The sequence below is a fragment of the Orbicella faveolata genome, unplaced genomic scaffold (assembly GCF_042242905.1).
Source record: "Orbicella faveolata isolate gen_17 unplaced genomic scaffold, um_ofav_v1 contig_47, whole genome shotgun sequence".
Lineage (NCBI taxonomy): Eukaryota > Metazoa > Cnidaria > Anthozoa > Scleractinia > Merulinidae > Orbicella > Orbicella faveolata.
This window is the reverse complement of record NW_028301577.1, coordinates 25,006,675-25,023,729: the sequence shown is the minus strand read 5'-3', so window position 1 is coordinate 25,023,729 and position 17,055 is coordinate 25,006,675. Positions and strand designations below refer to the sequence as shown.

Below are 17,055 nucleotides of genomic sequence, written 5' to 3'. Positions count from 1 at the left end.
ACTGTCTAATTTCTCGCGCGCTGATTGGCTCATTTTTTCATCAATAGGAGTTCAGACGGATAAAATTTTAACTTATGCAAGCTTTCAAGTTCAACTTTCAGCTGTCAAACTGTTAACTTTTTAACCAATGTGATTTTATTGACTTTTTTAAGTAGCCAATCAAAAAGCGAGAAAATCTATTGACAATGTTCGCTTTGAATAAAATTCACTTATCTGTGTTGACGGCAAGTTTACGGTGTCTTTTCCCCTCATTTATTCCCGGCATTTGACCATTTTGCGGTCTTGTTATTGTAAAAAAAAAAAAGCAAATTGATTTTTATGCGTCTGTCCTGTTATTGCGCCTACGGCTCGTGGTTCCACTGCCACTTTGACAATGTTATGACGCAATTTATTATCAATAAGAGGACAGACGCGTAAAAAACTGACGTCAATTTGTTAATTTGCCATTGTTTATTCCATTCATAACTAAACAATTATCTGTGAGAAAATGAACAATAAGAGTAATTGCAATATTATAAGACTGCGTTTAAAAAGGCGACCAATTAACCTTTATGAGGAATAATATAAGAAGTCATACAAAAATTAGCTAGGAAATCTCAAAAGGGGAAATGTATATCGTTGTTTGAAATTGAAGAAGTCGGCATTAAAAGGATTTGAGTTGAAATTACAACACTTTGCGATCCAGTCACGCTTCAGTGGGTTTTAAAAAAACCTGGTAAATTTTCTAATTTTCAAATTGCCGTAAAATCTTTCCCTTGCGGCTGATTACCTTGAAATTTCCCCTAAAAGATATTTTTGAACGCTCTTTATATATTACTCACTGTAACATAGCAACCATTTCTGTTTGAAGAAAATCGATTTAGATGGCAAAGCATTCTCACCTCGGGTGATTCAAATCTTTATAAAAGTTGTGTAACATTGACCTGAACACTGGAATACCCTCTTTCCATCTCTGGAAACCATATAGCTCTACCTAAAAGTGTTTTTTTTTTTTTTTTTTTTTTTTGCGATAAATGGTCACGTGACCAGTTGTTGCAAAAGGCCTGTTCACGGCTGAGCAAGCATAACATATATCAAATACATACATACATAATCTTTATTTCAACACGGTAAAAAATTCGTCACCTAAAACTACAAATATACTCAATTCCTAATATCTAATAATGCGTCTTACAGTATAACAAAATAACGTTTAAATATATTTAACAATTGAATTATGAGCTCGAGATTCCTATCGCGTATAGAAATCGAGAGCGAATAATCTAATTGTTTTAGTATAAATCTACTAGTTGTTCAAAACTTCTCTAAATCCTCCTCACAGACAGCTCGAAAACACAAAGAAGCGGCCGTCATTTTGTTAACAAGCGCACACTGCTGCGCTTCTCACTATTTTTCGCAGAATAGATAGTGGGTAGCATAGCCAATCAGAGAACGGCATTCGTGATAGAACGCTAGTAGATTTATACTGAATATAGTATAAATCTACTAGCGTTCTATCACGAATGCCGTTCTCTAATTGGCTACGCTCACTATCTATTCTGTGATAGATAGTAGCGTAGCAGTGTGCCCTTGTCAACAAAATAACGGCCACTTCTTGGCGTTTTCGAAGCGTCTGTGAAGAGGATTTAGATAAAGTTTTGAACGACTAGCAGATTTAAACTAAAACAATTACATTATTCGCTCTCGATTTCTATGCATGATAGTTGACTAGGTCAACTCTCGAGCTCATAATCTGATTGTTTAATATATTTTTACGTTGGCTTTCCTATTTTGTCAGCGAAATCAGATACAACTGTAGAATGCTTATAATCCTTTTTCCCTCAGATTGCCCTGGATAACAAGAGAAGCTCGGCGGAGTAGAAACAAGGCACACCCGGTCACCCCCGTTTTTTTTCCTTCTCCAAATCGTCTTGCAAAGCCTGCAGGGAAAGAAGAAACTAAAATAAAGAGACCGCATACCACGAAAACTAATTCAATATAGACGAATTATTAGTGTCGTAAACAGTTGTGATATCTTCAAATTAAACATACCGACAAACCACGTGAGCCTGCAGCCGATACAACAGCATCGTGAATGGATGGAAACATCACGTGACTGTCAACTTTGTTTGCACCAGCTGTTTCAGTCGAGCTTACAAGCATCTTGGTTATATAGGCTGCAAATTAAAAAATCAGAAACTTCTCATACATGGTCTGTTAAGAGACGATTCACTTGTGGTATATATAAGACTTCAGTTGTGAAATCTGCTCCCGCGAAACATTTATTGTTTTAAACAACTTTGCTATGAACATTAACTCCAACGCTCCACAGAGATTTTGGATTCAGGTTTTCCTATTTGTATTGGTATTGCCGAGGACTGTTTTAACTGATATACCCAGTTAATAATGATAGTCTATGGGCAGGTTCTGAGAAACGCTACTCGTAGCAATCTCATTGGGAAGTGCTTCGCGAGGCGTTCGGTTCTTTGCTTAGAGCTTGGGGCTTGCCAAGCTGATGAGCCAGCAAGGATTGCTGTCCATTTATAGCGCCCAGTTACTCAAGTACTTTCTACGGCACGCAGACACTTTGTAAACAAACTCACATGAACATCCAGCCAAGTAAATGCGAACTCCGTGTTTTTCGTAGTCTTTAATAAGCTGAAATAAAATATGTCCAGTTTAATTTTAACAAGGATTTGGGTGGCTGAGGACACTTGAATAAGTATGGAGATTTATTTTTTGCCATCATGCTTGGATAAGCTAAGAATCAAGCCAAAGAATGAGTGGAATAAAGAAGGAACAAATCTATTCCAAGTACTCATAGGTGTTGATCATTACACGCATATATTTTTTTTGCAAAGCCAGATACTGAGCCGGGCTTGATACAAGCTGTCAGTTCTACCAGTAAAACGAAGCAGATTCATTTGGTTTTAGGCTTATTTTGGAAGTGATCCGTGATGCTGCCAGAAATAAAGTTTGCAAAAAACTGCTGGCAAACCGTGTCAACTTCTCCGAACAAACTGCTAACTATAGCAGTTACTTCAGTTACAATCATCTGTGCTTCCTTAGACGCAAACGGCGCACGGCATGACAGAACAACTTTTCAAAGCAGATGGCACATATATTAATATTAGGGGTCTGAAAATGTCAAGCGCGTATCCTTGTTGTCAATGTTGGATTAGCCTGCGAGGTTGGGGTTTCTACCAGTTGACAGTCTACCGCACAGAAAACTAAGATGAGAGCAGTAGTTCGGGAGCTGGGGAGGACGACAAGACAGCGGAAACTCTCCCCTCCCCTCCGACTGCCAATTTTTGCTCTTATCTGTCCCAGTTAACGCGCGGTCCAAGATCGAAATAACGTAGAAAATCCAACGGAAATAAAACGCTCGTTACTATGGAAATACGGAAATAAAACGCTCGTTTCGTGATTTTAGACCACAGCTTTCTGGCAAGGAACCCGCAAAGTTAAAATACTCACAGTCGGTAGAACTTGCAGACCCATTGAATCGATGAATGTGAAGCTGCTGCCGTCAATAACAACAAAGTGAACAGGTTGATCTGGCTCGTCAACGTTGACTGCCATAGCTTTGTGGTCGCTTCCTTTCACAGGAGTCATTTTCTACGATCAGAATGAAAATGAACGGTGAGTCACCCTTGAAAACAGAAGCAAGTGGCGGATGTAATAGATGAACGACTACTGATCACAGTTTTAGATAGAGCTTAAGGCTGGTAGATTCCTTGTTTTTATGCTTATGCTTACGTAAAAAATATTGAGGGTTGTCTAGTACACCCGATCCGTAACGGGTCGCCAAACTGGTGACGATCCGTGACGGATCATGACGGCCCGTCACCGTTTGCCAGTTTGCGACCAGTTTGCGACATGTCGGTGGATCGTTACGTTCGGGACGGATGGTAACAACCCTTGACTGTTTGCCAGGTCGCGAGAGACTTAGAAAATATTCATGGCGGTGTTATGGAGGGGGCTGAAAATGTCGGCGGATCGTCTGAATCGGGACGGATCGCGACGACCCGTCACAACCGTGACGGATGGTGCCGATTCGTGACCGTTTGTACTTGTGCGAATGTTTGTGGCCGCTTTTTTTAGAACGGGGAATATTCACACAGGGGGTTCCGGTGTGACGGTCGAGACAGTCGGTGACGATTCGTGACGAGTCGTAACGACCCGGCGAACCGTCACGATCCGTGGCGAACCGTCACGATCCGTCGCGAACCGTCACCCCTTTTGCGACCCGTTACGGATCGGGTGTATTGAACATGAGTGGAGGGAAAATATTTAAAAAATATAACCTTGTGTCGTGATTTGATTACCATATCAGATGACCATAAGAAGATGAAATATCAGATGTCGAGAGCGATCAACGAACACAAAAGTCTAGTTCCCTGGCTGGAAGTAAGCCAATGACTTGATTGACTGACCCGACCTGACAGCGATTTGGGAACTGGCGACTAGTCCGGACGTGAAAGATTTTAAGCTCACGTGACCATGTGACCACGCGAACAAGTGTCCATGTCATGTTGAAACTTTAGCATATAAAAGTAGAAGTTATTATTTTTCGATTTTTGTGGTAAATTTATTGGTGAATTAATATTTTTTATATTACCCCGGAGTATGTGATCTCATGTTGCCCAGCATTCTGGTTTCTTTGTGTTCCTTCGTTGTCGCCATTTGCAAGTTTCACCTCTTTACGTTCTTCCTCTTTAATAGAAGGATCTTTCCCAGTGACTGACACGAGGGCTTTTCTGAAGCGCTCCACGTTGGCAAAGTACAAAGACGATTCAAATCGCATCACCTTTATTCCAGCGACCTCGGTGGCCTTAAGAAGAAATTGATCAAATGCTTTTTAACTGGGAAACAATTTAATCTAGATAAAAGTACAGACGACAGAGTTGCCACTAATTAATTAATTAATTAATTAATTAATTAATCTTTGAAAATCTAAGACGTTTGCTTTGGTTCAGCTTTACTACGGAATGTGTTTTGTGAATGAACTCGCGCTAATTTTTCAAGAAATAAAATTCATTATTAATAGTCTATGAAACTGTAAGCAACTACCGGGTTAGATTTTGGAACAAGACAGTAACTTTTGACCAGATCCGGCCTCTTGACAAATATCATTTAAAATCATTTAATTCTACGGGATTTCATTGACACGTTCAAAGAATTTGCAATCGGCTGAAACCGTTCCTTGCCTATAAAGAGACAATGCCACAGGTTTATATACTTTCCCAACAGATGTATATGTTTTCCTATAGGTCAAACTTAACCTTTAACATCAACGTGTGCATTCTCCTTACAGTTTTTCACATACTTCGTGCAACATGTAGGGAGAATTTGTATAAACTTAACGTTAACTGATTTGATCCCTGATGATCGTTTCCTATATTCTCCCGCCCTGTATTACTGACAAAAAAGTGATTTGGTAAGGAGAAGTTAGATGGTGGTCACTATTGGGACATAAAGGGTTAACTCTCGGTAAAAGGTTTGCTTATGATCAGTCTTGAGGTCCTCTTTTACCAGTTTTTAGGTTCCTTTGGTTTTCTTTTGGTGACTTTTTTTTTTTGCTTGCTTTACATTTTATATTGCGTCTTTCAAATAAAACCACCTGTCTAACAACTACACTAAAATTGTCAAATAAATATGGTAATAGCTATGCAAGGAGCTAGGATTCACTAAGAAACAAAAACGACTTGCACATACCGATGGACATTTCTTAATATCACGGTACAGTTCTGTTTCTTTCACGTGTCCGAGTATGAAATGATTCGACCTAAAAGCAAAATAATAACAATAATTTTTAATAATAATAATAATGTTTATTAGTGGCTTATAAAAAATTACAACTGTAAACAATGATTCTTAGGACAATATATATTTCAGGGAAATACTAACTTACAAACGAATCACAAATTACACTCATTCTTTACAACCCTTATAAATTTGTCTATTATCATTTGTCGAAAAAATTTAAATAGTGATAATAATAATAATAATAATAATAATAATGATAATAATAATAATTATAATAATAATAATTATAATAATAATAACGTTAATCTTGATGACCTCACGGATTTCATAATATTACAGAAAAATGTTCATAAAAACAGTAGAAAACAATTTCCACCGAACGACTTACTCAATTGATCAAATCGAATGATTGATCGATAGATGAATGGATGAATGGACTGAGTGCGTGTGTGGGTGCGTGCGTGCGTGCGTGCGTGTGTGAAAGAGTGATTGGTAGAGAACAACAGAGAATAATTGATGAGTAAATATTTTACCTGGACATTGTAAGCACGACTGCAAACAAAGCGCAAATTATTCCTATGCCAAGTCCCAGGTCCACACCCATCAGTATGACACCAAAACAACTCAAAAACCACACAATCTGTAAACGAATCCAGACAAGCAAAAATCGATTTTGTAATGCTGAGCGACCAAGACCTTTACTTAACCATCTCTTAAGTCAATTCTGCGAAGAGTTAACTGCGTATCCGAAGATGCCAGGCAACATAAAATACAGTAAACACCCGCATATAAGAACACACAATTTCAGAGGTCAGACTGATTGTGTTCTTGTTTATCGGATGCTTAGTGAAAAATCAGCCTCGGGATGTTCTTAAATGTTCTTAAATTTTTTTAAATTCAGTGCTGTACAGCATAAAAAATGTTGCTAGAAATTTTAATCATGTTTTTGGACAATTACATAAATCTTATGTTTTTCTCTATCAATACAGTAGTTTATAGTATTGTAAAGGCAAAAAATGTAATTCATGATATTAGATATTCTGAAGAGAACAAAGGTGCCCAAAACTTAGCTAATACCATTGGTCAGCAGGTGTGTTTATGGTAATTTGTGTAATTTTGACACCCTTCCCATTTTATAAGAACATTATTTTTTTTTCCAGGCTGATATTGTTCTTATAAAAGTGGTGCTTTATTTGCCAAATTTCAGCCTGATGTTCTTAATCCATGTGTTCTTATATGCGGGTGTTTACTGTATTTGGCTTATCATTATCAGCATTTTCCGGTGATCGCCATTCCATTTCTATCAGAACAACAGATCACTGTTCTTTTTCCCGAAGTATAGGAAGAAAAGCTCTAACAGCCTCCGCTAATCGCATCTCATATTATCTCGGAAGACGTTCGGTCGATAATTAGGAACATACGGAATAAAAGAAGTAGGATAAAAAGCTCATGGTATTCCCTGAGAGCAATCTCGGCGACGATTTAATCCCCGGGAGGGGGGCACTGCCATATATGGGCTAAATAGGTATGTGCCGCTGTAAAGGGTATGGTTTTCAAGCAGTTTACTCTAGGATAGGCGTTTGGGTCTAGAATAGGGTATCATTTTTCCCAAAACTGACTAGTTGGTTGAAGATTTTATCTAGACTAAGGAAACCAGGAATTGCCACTCAAAAATATAAAAAAATCAAATCAGCAAGTTTAAATTTGCGCAAATCAGCCGCAATAGTGTCGATAGATGGGGGATTGGGGAGTTTACTCTAGTATAGGGTAGCAAAATTCAGCTGAACTAGCTCTGGTATAGGCTAAGGGTTCCAGGGTCCCAGCGGCACATCCCCACCCAGAAATTCCCAAAGTACCCCCCCGGGATTTAATCAGAACTGTTTCAAATACATTCATGTGGCAAAAAAGTTTAATCTTACCGCATCAGGTTTGTATATTTTCCACAAAGCTCTCAATCTTGAAAATTGTTTCAGGAGACCCACGAGATTAGCTATTACGACAGCGGCTAAGATGGCCTGCAATGGTACAAAGAACACTGTTAATAATGAATTAAGAAAATGGAAAGCAAGGTTAGACTCTTAAAGCAATTTTCGTTTGGCCTTCAAAAACGCGTTCCGCCTTCTAAATTGACCTGGCACGCACCTCTCGTAACACCTTACAGGATTGGCTGAGAAGACAATAAAACAAATCATCGAAACAATAGACCCTAGCCCTAAAACAGTGGAGCTGCGTGTTAATAAGGACCATTGGAAAAAGAGGTTACTAAGAGGTGCATGGCTGCTGTCCGAATCCGTCGCTGCTTGTTTCATCGACCACCAGTTAAAAGTATCAGAGCAGCTTACCGGAGGAAACTCAAATACAGAACAGAACGCACTGTGAAAAGCAATACCAACTAAAGGGAAAATCTTTTTTTTTTCTTTTTTTTTACTTTACCTTGGGAAGATGGAAGAAAAGTGGAGCGATAAACAGCAGAACCAGAATAACAAGAAGGATAACAACAACACTGCACAGCTGTGAACAGTAAAATGATAAAAAAAATATAAGCGTGTTAGATCTTTCACCATTCACGTTCAAATAGAATCAGGGGTAAGTTGTACGTGAGATTAAATCATGTCTAAAATGCCTAATTGTTTTTAAAAGAATTACTGTCCAAATTATCCCAAAATCCGTTCGAAGATGTTAGAAAATTATTTACCAGGCCGTTCAATGACGAGAGAAGACTAACATGTGTGTGACATTGTAGGAAAATGGCGTTTTGCTCCGTATGGCATCGGTTACATCTTTCCACCTTTTGTTCAAGTAGCTAGTTTGGGGTGGGTTTCCTGTGACTTGCCGGAAGAGGACCCTGATCTTGGCCTCAATTAAGGAATTGATTTGAATTCCATAGAATAACATTTTATGTTAAAGTGCGTGTATTTACCTGTGTGTTGGCCAGGTTTTCCTGTACAGCAGTTCTCGCCAAAGCGTTGCAAATTGGAAAGCAAGAGAAAAATGAGCCCGCGACATTCCCAGCGCCGTAAGCGATCAGCTCCTAGAAAGATATCGATTTTGGTTTAATACGCGAGCTTTTATATAGTCAACAACATATCGAAATTTTTTTCGGCCTTACACAGATGAACATCTTTCCCCGAGGGATCATATACCATCAGCTGTGGTCTTCACTGCAATGAATGGCGTGGAATTTCAGGCCTTTTCGGTCTGATTTATTTAGCTTGTACCCAAGCTACTCCTCCACGGACACATAGTCCGCCCACTACTACGGATTTATAGTTCGAACGTACCTGGTTCGGCTCCACCGTGTAACCGCGCTTCTTTGCAAACATGACCGATACCGAGATGTTTGTAGCAAAAATAACCACTGCGATCACAAAGGCGTCTGGGAAGATGTTTGACATCATGGAAAGGGAGGGCACACTTAGAGGAGGAAGTCTGGAAATGAAAGTGGAGATGTCAGTGAAACTTCAGTAATCAATATTTTCTTTTCTTTCAAAAACATAATTTTTGACATCCTTAGATGGGTGATGTTCCCTTGACTCGAAATGTTCGAGGCTTACCCTTTCGGTATTTTTCCTAAAATAGATACTCCAAACTTTTTATTTATTGCTCCTCCGTATGAAATTGCAGTTCCTACAACAACCTAGGAAAAGGGAAACAAGGCTAACGTTAATACAAGATAAATTTTTCAAGCCATTTAATCTCAGGAGCTCTCTACTAGACGAATCGACAAGCTAGGCTTGTCTGCTTACAACGAAAATTTGGTTTATCAACGGAATTCATAATGTAAATTGACCACCGTACAGGAATTAAAAAACGTTGATGTCAGCTGTATGGTGGTCAATTTACATTGTTATACCTCCCAACTCAAATACGTTTTCCGATTGGAGGAGAACGTGTCGTGGGTCAAAACACACTAACTCCGTAGGGCGAACAAAACTCACTAACTCCCTAAGAAAAAAAACAACTTGAACTTTCGACTCGCACGTGATCAGGTCGTGCTCCTTGAAACCGCGGCAAATTTGTGAGCCAGCCGGCGTCAAGCAAACGATTTCTTCGCATTTTTTTCTATTTTTGACTTGGGAGGTACAACAAAACACTTAATGACTGGTTACGACTGAGGTACATCCTCGCTCGATAGCTGCTAGGGCTGGAAGTCGCTCTCATCACTGCCACCATTTAGAAGATTAATCAGGTCAATCCGTCTATGTTTGCATTTGCACTCGCAGCACTTGTGGCCAGCCTCGTTCCCAGTACTATTCCTTTTCTTTTGGACGTGAAAGCAAAGGTCCTAGGAACGAGGGTCTTAGCTAAGACCTCGAATGCTGTATTTAAAGACGATTTTAGTGAAACACTTCAACTCAAGAAACCCTTGTCGTATCGGCATGGACGTTATTTAAGTTCTGAGAGTCATTTAGCTGCCCTCCACCAAAAGAAGAAGTTCTACAGAGAAACAAATCCGGTATTTCGGAATATCTTCTGACTGATGCCCAGTTTACAGAAAAAATGCCCTTGTTTAAAACCCCCAGTAGAGAGGGGTCAGACCCAGGCTATTTCCCCTACCCCCCTTCCCACCTCCCCGTGCGCCCATCCTCGTCACCTAAATTGGTCCCTGTTCCCTCTACTTGATAAATAATAAAATAAAATAAACAATCAAAAGGATGACATTACCACCAGCAGTTCAGCAGGGATGGGGACGGGAAGTTTGTTCTTGAATCGTTCATTCACTTTTTTTAGTCCAATCAGAATCGCTAGACAGAGCAAGCCAGTAATGATGGCTCCGCCGTTGGAAGATGCTATGTGTTTAAGCATGTAAACCACGGCCTGAAAAAACAAACAAACAAACAAACAAACGTAGTCATTCGACTTATAGAATACTCTGGGCCAAGAACGCAGACTGCACCATCTCGCATTATGTACAAAGCAATACATATATGCATGCAAGACACTTTCGAAGATTCCTAAGATTGAGGAACTGCAAAGTAAAATTGAAATTCAGTGGAAAATCGAACATTGTTCTTCCTCTCCATTAGAGTGATTGTGAGTCCTCCTTTCCCTTCTTTTCTTTTCTTTTGTATGTATCAAGCTGGTTTGTGAGTATCATTCCATTTTTATTGTGTTCTATCAAGTTACTGTATTAGTGCTATGTGTGTTCCTCGTGATATGTTCAATGAAAATTCCAGCTTAGTGGTCAGAGCGGGACTTGAACCCGCGACCTCCGGATGTCAAGTCCGGTGCCCTAACCTCCTCCTACATCTCATCTACTCGGGCCCTTTCCAAAGAAAACGCTCAGTAAAAATTTTCACCTTAGGCGCAGCAAGTGGTCTTGAGAACTGTGGAACTTTGATTCCAAGAATATGGGGCATTTGACTGATAACAACCAACACCGCTGACCCTGTGGTGAAACCGCTGATCATCGGATCTGACATGAACGTGGCCACAAATCCCAGTCGAGCTGCTCCCATTGCGATCTAGCAGTGTAGCAACAAAGTTTTGTAGTTGGTAACTTGCGTAAATGAGTAAGAAACACGCAAAAAGATTCTCAATGGGGAAACGACACTGACCATGGCGCATGGCATAAGTCGAAGTGACGGGTTACACATATGCGAATTGGAATTAAAGCAATTGTAATATAAATGGTTTAATCCAGGTATGTGTTTCTCAAAACAAGAAACGCGCGCCACGAGTTATAGCATAGCTAAATGAAGCCCGATCCTTCGGGTGAGTGTATTCCTAAGAACAACTGTTTATGGTAACATTGACTGACGTTTCGATAACTCGAGCGGAGGTTAAGTCACGTGACACTGATGATGACTTTCGGTCAGGCTGTCGAAATCATGGACTGTACTTCAAAGAACACTCACTCACGGACAATCACACTACACTTAGTCCTGAAAATTGCAAGTATGAAACAACGAATAAAAACCAGAGAAGAGATTTTAGTTCTCATGGTTAAGCACAGCTATAATTGATAGGTGAATTTCGTTTGTAGTGTTTATTGACCCTTAATTTGTGACAGCGAAAAGAGCTCTATGAAAAATATATCTACAGTCGATGCTACTGAAAGCAAGGCAATTTATCTTGAGCTACCATCGGACAAAGACGCCGTAACTAAGAGGTCAAATCACCTGAATAATGCCAATAAGGCACGCAAGGGAAATGGCAATTTTCAATTTCATTGCATCAACTGGTGACCATAGGCCGCTTGAGGCAGTTGTCGGGAGAGAACCGGACGTCGTGCCGTTCATTGGAGTAGGAGTAGGACTGGGTTCAAATGACATTTTCGCCACCTCTCGCTCACAGACACTCGCCACCATCAAACAAATCACTGCGAAGCTGCCTGTCATGTGACAATAGAAAGAAGAATTCAACGGTAAAAAAAGGTGTAAAGAGAACAAGAATGGGCAAAACAGAGCGCTTTTGAAAACCACAAATTTGTATTAAGGCCCGGTCCACACTATGCCGCATAAATTTGAAAAAGCAACTTTATTTTTCCGGTTAGGCCTTCTGTCCACACTAATCCACACGAATTCGGATAAATTATTCCCCGAAAAGGGAACTTTTCGAAATAGTCTCCAGAGTGGAAGAATTTAAAAACGCAGGCTTTGCGTTTTGGTGTGGACGGAAAACATTTTGAAAACGAGACTTTTTGAAAACGCTGACGTCACTATAATAATAACACGACCATGGCAGCATTGCGTTCACAAGTATATCCCGATTAGTGTGGACAGAAAACAATTTGTCTGTTTTTGATTTAAGCAAAGAGAAAAAGAGCCATTTTCAAATTTATCCGGGTTAGTGTGGACAGACAACATTTTCTCTGGCGTTTTAAATTTATTCGTTTTTAAATTTTTCCGGCATAATGATGTGGACGTAACCAAATTTCGGGTGCCTTGAATAAGTGAACCTTGTACCCTGACAGTTGTCAGGGCGCGTCTTTAAGATCATGCTTCGTGTTTTGAACATTTTTTTTGTGGTCTATCCACTGGCTGACTGGTTTAAACCGTAATATTTTGAAGGCGGTAGGCTCTCGACGTTCCTTCCTTTGCTCCAAGTAATGATCCACCCGCGCGAAACTCTGGAGGTTTTGTTCAAAACTAAAGAATAAGCCTTTTGCAGTTTACTTTTAAAGGCAAAATCTTACATGCACTAGCTTGAAAGCGGTAGATTTACATTCCATGAATCTCAGCGAAGACGCTTACCTACAGAGAGATGTTTCGATGTTCCCATAATCATGTAAACCAAGACTGGAATGATGGCAGTGTAGAGACCAGTGACAGGGGGAAGGGACGCCAACATTGCGAACGCAAGACCTAAGAAAACCATAAAAAACGAGATAGGAAGTTAAAACTAACCACGCAGTTAACAGCGTTAGGCCACTTATTTACCAGACAGGCATTTTAGTGAACAATTTTATACTCTGAGGAATGGAAACCAATTGCTGAGATGAACATCAGTTGAAGTAAGGCCAGCCATTCAAAAATGAAAGGGGTTGGAACCCTTTGGCTTGATTTATCTGCTGACTAGCCTGCAAGCAGGCTCACCTTTGCGTCACACGCGCGAGCGGCGAAGAGCAAAGCGATCCGGCGGGAAGGCGTCTGATGAAGAGGCGCCAAGAAAGTGAAGTTTTTTTTCTCGTCTCGCGGCTTCGCCGCTCGATTTCGCGCTTTCGGCTACGCCGCGAGCGCTTGTGCTCCAACGTGAGCCTGCTCGCAAGCTATCTGACGACGAGTGGGTGGATTTTCTGAGCTAAGCTCATAAACAGCTCAAGTTTCTATGAAGATAACCCTGGCTTCTGGAACATGAAATGGTTTCGAGTATGCTTACAGCGCCTTGTGGATTGGATAACAGACCATCCAGGTTTTTACCCTTCCTGCGTTCTAGCAATCGTCAAACATTTCAGTAAAAATTGAAAGATCTTTGTTTCGAGGGGTCAGGCCACCGAGGAGCTTAGTTCCTCACTTTTGGAGATAAGTATTTGTTAAATGAATTGATAGATTTTTCACCGGATTATAAAATTGTGTTAATGTAATTTTAAATAAGCCCCGGCGGCGGATTTCAAAGCAGGAAGGAAGTAGAGCGTAAAGACCACGGGGGGGGGGGGGTATTCCCTTATATGGGCTATATAGGTATGTGCGGTCCCAAAGGGTATGGTTTTTCAGCCGATTTGGTCATAAATAGGGTGTCAATTCTAGCCATTTTGGTCATAAATAGGGTACGGTTTTTGAACCCTAGTCTTGAACTGGGTATGTTTTTTAGAAGAAGCTACTTTTTCATCATTATTGATAAGAGCGATCAACAAACGCCATCCACGATGCCTTTAACATCGGTCTGAACTAGGGAACTAAATACACGGCAGGTCTGAAACAGGGTATCGGTTCAGGATCAAGTCATTCATACGGTATCGAATTTTTGGTCAGGTCATTAATGGGGTAGGGAATATCGCAGATTTTGGTCGTAAATGTGGTAACGCTTTCAAGGAAGCAGGCCGCAGACCCCCACCCAATTTTTTTCGGAGTATCCTCTCCCTCCCCCCCCCCCCCCCCGGGGTAAAGACCTTTATTTCTTTCTTCTCACTTTAGAGTAGGAGTCGCTATTTCGGATACTGCCCGGAGTGTTTGTTTCTGGGAAATTTTCTTCTACTTCACTGTAGTATAGCCGCATTAAACCAGTTTGTAGGACTGCCTCATGGACCCCTTTTCAGCATATCACGAGTTACCGAAATTGGTTGCTTTTATTGTTTGGTTTCAAAAATCAGCTGAATGAAAACTATTTAATATGAGGCTTTCATACTGATACAAATCTCGCGTTCTTAAAACTTCATGCTCCGAGCAATGTTTAATCATGTTTGATCACTCTATCCTCCAAAACTTTACGACCGCCACAACTCGTGACCAGCCGTGTTCAGAAAGGACGGCAAAACTGTCGACTTAAGTGAAAAAGAGAAAAAGAGTATTTTTTTTTCTTGTATTCCGCGAAGTGGGTTGATTTTGTTAACCGAAGAATCGTATTATTGTCTTTGACATGTACGTCTACTTCGTGTATCCAAACTGTTCACTTCTTCGGTCACCTACGTCTTCTTTTTAAAGGATATCAGTTTTCCATTCTCTTTTACTTCAAGTGTCGCACAAACGTAGGTCCGCGAAGGATCCTCCAAACCTCATCGCTCTATCGCTGTAGTCCTGCCGACTTTTAAGTTTCGAAGTCTGTATTTCACTTTCATGTTGCCATAAACTTACTGTTTTAATATCCAGTCAGTAGTGGTAATTTGATATAGTAAGAAGATCAGACTTTCAGGTACGGACTCTCGACTGGGTGTAGTTAAATCTTGATCATGGACACTGGATTGCGGATTGCGGATTACGGATTCAAGACAGCATTAGAAAAAGGTCAACATTGTGCCCACACTCATGATAAGCACGTGGTGGCAGCGAAAAAAACTAGTCCTTAGCTACTGTTGATTTTCGTTAAGATCACTCTGAACCACTAGCGAAAATAAAGAAATAAATTACATTTTTTCTAGGTTTTTGTTATCCCCTTTTGTTTTTTATTTGTTCACGCCTTATTTCTATGTTTTTTTCTTTTTTCTTTTTTTTTTATTGGGGGGGGGGGGGGGGATTAATTTTGTTTCTTTATTTTCCCCTAATCTTAAGATCCAAAGTAAACAACAAATCGATTGATTTGGCATATTTCCCGAATCATGTTTGGCCTCCCCCCTTTTTCTATAGGAAACCTTACGACTTAAATGTTAAGCGAAGGTTTGTTGTTATTCATATGACCATGCTATAGAAACAAAATCTTTAACTAATCCGCAAAACAGCTACCCGGATCTATTTTATCACGAGGTCACTGTCTGTCTGAGGTCCATAGTCCTCCGCCGTTTTGCGGGAAGCCGATTTTTGTGAGCGTTTTTTCACCAATGTCATCTGCTTCAAACGCTTGGTTGTTTGTGCCTCAAATGCTTGGTTGTTTGTTAGATTTTGATTGATAGTGTAATCGATTGTTTTCTTTTGTGCACATGTTTGTTTTTTTTTGTTTGCTTTTCTTAAATCTGAGAAAGGTTTATCTAACGACAAGTGTAATGGCGCTCTTAGGTATCACAAGATCGGATTCCGATGTTAACTCTTACACAAGAAATTCTAGTTTTTACAGTAAACTGGGATGCAAAGCGCCCCTGATAGAACGCGATGTTAAGAATATGTTGTAGTGGACTATGCCCGCGCAAGTATAAGCGCAAAGATTTTAAAGAATCATTTTTAAATATTGTGAGTATTTCGACCGCAAAAGGAATTTAAACGCTTGAAAAGTTTCTGCACTCATTGGTGATATTTTTCGTCCCATTCGGGATATGTAAACTTGATCATAAATAAATTGTTAAAGTTGTTGAGACATTTCTCATAGTGAAAAAAAGAGACTCGAAGAAGAGCACCTTTTGAATCCACTTATACTGCATATTAAAAAAAAGTTTATGAGAATGGAGACAACCAAATTGTGTTACCTTGAGGAATGTGCATGATTCCAACTGTCAAGCCTCCGCTTATATCAGCCACCAAATCTCTCTTGATGTTGTACTTTGGCAGCCAGCGAATGATCGGAAAGAGATCTACCAGCCATTGGCAAAAAGAATCCTTAGAACAGGAGACTGAGGACACTTTTGTCTTAACAGCTTGTAAATAGCCCTTGTTTTCTAATGACGAGTCTGTGGAGCGCCGTGTGGCCAGAAGAGGCACAGATTCGTCATACACTTTCCGTTCGATTCGTATGTCGGGAGCACCACCCTGAGTTGAGGCTCCTTCCATCTCGCTTCGCAAATGAGGATATAAAACATTGCTTTACAACAGTTTTTATACGATGCGGCACCCAGGTGATCAGCTCGAGGACGTAAGAACTTGCTAAAGCATGTCACTTCGGTCATTTCGTCGTAACGTTGTCGACATATCAGGTTCCGCAGGTTTACCATGCTCGCGATGTTACCGAGCCAGTGGTAAATAACCATTTTGACTTACGTTATATGATAAACTAAGCTTGTAAGGAAAAGACACACCAATAGTCACCGTAGAGATGTTCCGATCGTAATGTAGTTTACCGGCAAAACAATGCGTCTTGTGTAGTAGCTGCACCTCCGTTGAAATTGTATATAGATCGCCAATGGAGAATGAGGTAATCCTAGTGATGATAGTCTCGTGTGAGTAAAATTAAAAGTTTGACCGTTAGGTCACATTTCTTTAACTAGCCACCGGACTTGTTTTGAATTTGTTTTGCAAGGCACAGTGTAGCTACAGCGATTATTCTTTGGTATTGTGGTCAAGTAAA

The 17,055-nt window shown here is 40.2% G+C and overlaps 1 protein-coding gene and 1 long non-coding RNA gene across 2 annotated transcripts; one reads left to right on the top strand and one right to left on the bottom strand.

Moving 5' to 3' along the window:
* Positions 1-1,078: 1,078 nt before the first annotated feature.
* Positions 1,079-16,567, bottom strand: LOC110052000 (prestin-like). Its single transcript, XM_020758119.2, has 17 exons — positions 16,241-16,567; positions 12,945-13,055; positions 11,871-12,082; positions 11,049-11,213; positions 10,414-10,566; positions 9,303-9,385; positions 9,030-9,177; positions 8,669-8,779; positions 8,182-8,259; positions 7,668-7,763; positions 6,282-6,388; positions 5,698-5,767; positions 4,601-4,813; positions 3,457-3,597; positions 2,583-2,637; positions 2,032-2,156; positions 1,079-1,919 (listed from the first exon to the last, which is right to left on the bottom strand). Exons 1-17 carry the CDS (start codon positions 16,539-16,541, stop codon positions 1,878-1,880), a joined length of 2,211 nt encoding a protein of 736 aa, XP_020613778.2. The 5' UTR covers positions 16,542-16,567; the 3' UTR covers positions 1,079-1,877.
* On the top strand, positions 3,482-4,599 carry LOC149097733 (uncharacterized). The gene is made up of 2 exons (XR_016204177.1): positions 3,482-3,621; positions 4,316-4,599. It is a non-coding gene; the product is annotated as an uncharacterized LOC149097733 (long non-coding RNA).
* Positions 16,568-17,055: the final 488 nt, after the last annotated feature.